This window comes from Verticillium dahliae, genomic scaffold (assembly GCF_000150675.1).
Source record: "Verticillium dahliae VdLs.17 supercont1.28 genomic scaffold, whole genome shotgun sequence".
In the NCBI taxonomy this organism is placed as follows: domain Eukaryota; kingdom Fungi; phylum Ascomycota; class Sordariomycetes; order Glomerellales; family Plectosphaerellaceae; genus Verticillium; species Verticillium dahliae.
Window position 1 is genome coordinate 326,279 of NW_009276942.1, and position 3,766 is coordinate 330,044.

A 3,766-nucleotide genomic window follows, 5' to 3' on the forward strand; every position below is an offset into this window, starting at 1 on the left:
ACGCAGGCCCCCAGTCTAGACCTTCGACTCACGACAAAAGTTGGCGTAAAGGGTTTCTTATCCCATCAGTCAAAAAAAGATTGCCATTTTCAAAGGGCTCACCTGCAGAAGCCGAAATGCCCACCGAATTTAGTAAACGCCTCGCCAGCTATTCAGGAGATTTCCCTGCGCCGAAATGGCAAAAGCCGGGGGGGCTTGAAACTCGCTAATGACCTGGTGCAATTTCAAGCCTGGTCTCAGCCCTCCGCATTGAGGTGAGGTGCCTTGCCCCGCCTTTACCCTTGTCCCCTTGAACCTCACCTTGGTGTTTGCCTGCACGAGAGACCCTCTTTCAATCACTCTGGGAAGAAACATCTCTGTCGCTGCAGAGGCATCCCCTCCCACGGGGAAACGCGAGTTTTTGTTTATTTCGTCCATGACTGGTCATCTCGGTGATTTTCTTTCTGTCCTCCTTACGCTGTTGGGACACCTTGCTTTCCCTCTTTGTTCCCTCTGCCCCCCCCCCTTCCCCCCCCTTTTCCCCCTTCTCCTTTCTCCGTCGCCTATCTCGCCTGCATATTCTTCCGCCGCCGCAGTGTCAACATTCTGGCCAAAGCACACGATGCGAATCTCCCACTGCCCGGTTTCTCCGAGTCCTCTCTTCCGAGTCCGAATGATCCGTGTGGAGGCCTAATTACAGTGATCGTCGGGAAACCAACAGCACCAGCAATCAACCACAGACAAGCATGGTATCGCCCCAGCCACAGCACGTCGAGATGGTATGGTTCATCGCAAGCCTTACCTACACATTGCCTCCAAGTCCGTACTTTCATGCTGCTCGCCAATCCATCCCAGACAGCTCCTGTCCCGCTGGCGACTGATCTCTTGTAAGTTCATGCACTCGCCGGCCCTCTTGCACGTCAGTCCTCCCGTTCTGCAGCGGCTAGTGCCTCATCCGTTGCACTGACTGAGGGAATTACACGCGTGCGAACCACTGTGGTCGCCCCATGGTTTGCACATGGCAATCTCTGGTGATCCTCCACCATCCGGAGCTAATCACTACCATGCCATCGTAACACTCCCGCCTAGGATCGACTATGCACCTCGTGACAGCTGTGTCCCTGCTGCGGTCTCGCCAAACGAGCAGCCTGGGGTACTCGACCATGCCGGAGCGGATGATCGACAGGAAGCTCAGAGCCCCGGAGCGGCGAGTTCACCACCGATGCGGGGGCGCGTACATACCAAGGCCGCTTCCCCCTCCCCAGTTGTTGGCGTTTGAGCGATCTTCCACCAAGCGTGCGCACATCGCTTTCCGCCTGTTCATCCTTGGATCTCTTGGGCGCAGCCCGTGATCGGCATCTGTCAGAGTCGGGGAAACCCACCGCTACTGTACATACTTTAGTTCACACACCCTCTTGACAGGCGCGCTATATCTCCCTCGTCCGATCTAGGCGCCGCTGTCGTCTCTCAATACCCGACCTGAAAGGACCCGAGAAAGAGACAAAGAACGGTTCGCCCTTGCCGAAATTACAGGTTCCGGCACTCATAGTGCCCGAGCATAAAACACAACTTGGCCGTCCTGGGCCCATTTCGGGTCTGAAGGTTGCTTCATTAGTGAACTCTCTACCATTGCGGTGCCTCTAAGACACAGCCTCACCTCCAAATGAGGCATTATGAAGAGTCCCACACGCTTGGTTTGGTGTTGATGGCTTCTTCGCCACACTGGTGATGTTGTGTAACCACTCAAGCTTCGATTAGTTGTTTGGATCACCGGTGCGTCTCGAGGCTCGCCATGACGGCCGCAAGCATCACCTAGTGGACTGTACATGTTCCTCGATAGAAATGTGGTCCCATTACGATACACGATGTGCACCAGAACCGATGAAAAGGGCCAAGCTCGTCAGCCTGAGCTGCATTCTCGTCGTAATCTCACAAATGACAGGCTCACATGAAAAGGGAGTGGGCGCTACAGAGGCGATGCATGAATTCCGTCATCTCATATCTGCGTTTGGTAGATCTGCAGAAGTCATCGTCAACAGGGCCGCCAACTTGAAAAGACTACCTGCAGAGAGTGTGAGTGCGCCCGCACTCAAGTGTACGTTCAATGTGGGCCGAGAAGCAAGAAGAGGAGGATTCATCCGTGGTGAAGCGCCGCGATCAAACGCGTCCCATCCATTCGCGTCAGATCTTTGCGACTTACACGGTTTCATGGGTTGAGGTTTCGCATCCGCCCCTGCGACCGCACTCGCAGGCTGCGCATGAAATTACACCCCTGTCGTGGAACCAGCGTCTGAGGTTTGGCTTCGGGTACGTCACAAGGTCTGCTGGCCAATTTCGTGGGAGCGTCAACTTGCTGAAGAACAGGCGGCGGTATCCTCGTCTTCTCCGTTGCCAAGGTCGCTGACGGGACGAACTGCCTACATCTTTGCCTCATGCGACACGCGTGTCCTCTGGCGAGCGTTGCATTCGGTCGATGCTTGACCGAACGGGCGAAAAGATCGCTCCTGACACTTTCCCGCCCCTGGATAAGGCTGGATAAGGGAACGTGAGTTACTCCTTTGCAAGCGGTGGTAAACGGATTCTTGCGCTGCTGTCACGATGTTGGGCAACATGTTGCCAACGCATGGAGTGCATAGATCATGAAAATGATGGCGGGAACGAGGCTTCGTTCGACCAACTTTCGCCAAAAGCATCAGCTGACGCCCAGTCTCCTCTCAGACTACCAGGCTGCGAGGCTGCTGTGTCGACAGTTGTATGCTAAGTCACAGTATGTTGTGTCTCGCTATCTGCTCGTTATGGAGCGCACCGTGGTTGATCAGCTGGATTCTCAGCTTGCCGAAATCCAGAGTAAGAGGCATCCACGCTCACCCAGCATCCCGCTAGCCACACCCAAGAGGTGATGGTTGGTGGCTGGTGGTAGGGCTGAAGCAACGTTCGGTCTAGTTCCAGGTCCAGGCGCGTAAGCCATGATGCTGACGAGAGATGTGCACAGCAGGCGAGACTTTGTATAGTTATTTTATTAGTAGCGAAGTTGAGACGATAGCAGCTACTTATATAGCACCAAACGATCATACGGGAGCTTCCAGTCAGCGTAGAGGTGGATCGTTCGAGGTACCTGGAAGGCAGGGGACCGTCCAGGGTGTTGAAATGAGGTACCTGAGAAGACTGGGCAGCAAAGTCACAGTGCCCACCATTGAAGGTACCGCTGACCAGCGGTACAAAACCCGGGCTTCGCGGGTACGAGGTGCTAAAGTCACGCCTGGTAGACAGACCCTGGCTTGCCTAGGAGCTCCGCGAGTCAACTGTCCGTAGGTACGTAGGTCGCGAATGACGACCTCTCCGTCGTCGACAGCTCAAAGCTGAACATTCTTTGTGACGACGATACACGATGATTGCGATTTGTGCACCACAGTATTGAGAGAGCGACTCCTGATAGACTTTTGTCCAGCCAACAGGCCGTCGAGTCGCAGGCTTACTTCCTGTGGTCATCACTCATTCGGTCAGGTCAGATCAGAAATCAGGGCACGCGAAAAGTGAATGGCTCGGCGAACGGGGGAGGGGGATCAAAAGGTGTCTTGACAGCTGGCAGTGCTAGAAGATCCCCGCATGCTAAGCCCTCCTGCCCAGTGATCACCAGCGGTCTGTGCAGGCGTACCGACGCGTTTTTTTTTTTTTGTCACTCCGGCAGATGCCGGCTGGTTTGAGTGCCAAGTCTTCAATGCGTATATTTGCCGAAGAAGACGCTGGGCTCCAGTGCTGTCGGTTAAGCCATGGACCAACAATGTAC

At 54.8% G+C, this 3,766-nt stretch overlaps 1 protein-coding gene across 1 annotated transcript; it reads left to right on the plus strand.

Annotated features, from left to right (window-relative positions):
- Window positions 1–2,627: 2,627 nt before the first annotated feature.
- On the plus strand, window positions 2,628–3,291 carry VDAG_09673 (uncharacterized protein; the record flags this gene model as incomplete). The annotated part of the gene is made up of 2 exons (XM_009658634.1): window positions 2,628–2,826; window positions 3,038–3,291. The coding sequence occupies 2 exons, from the start codon at window positions 2,628–2,630 to the stop codon at window positions 3,289–3,291; spliced, it is 453 nt and encodes a 150-aa protein (XP_009656929.1).
- Window positions 3,292–3,766: the final 475 nt, after the last annotated feature.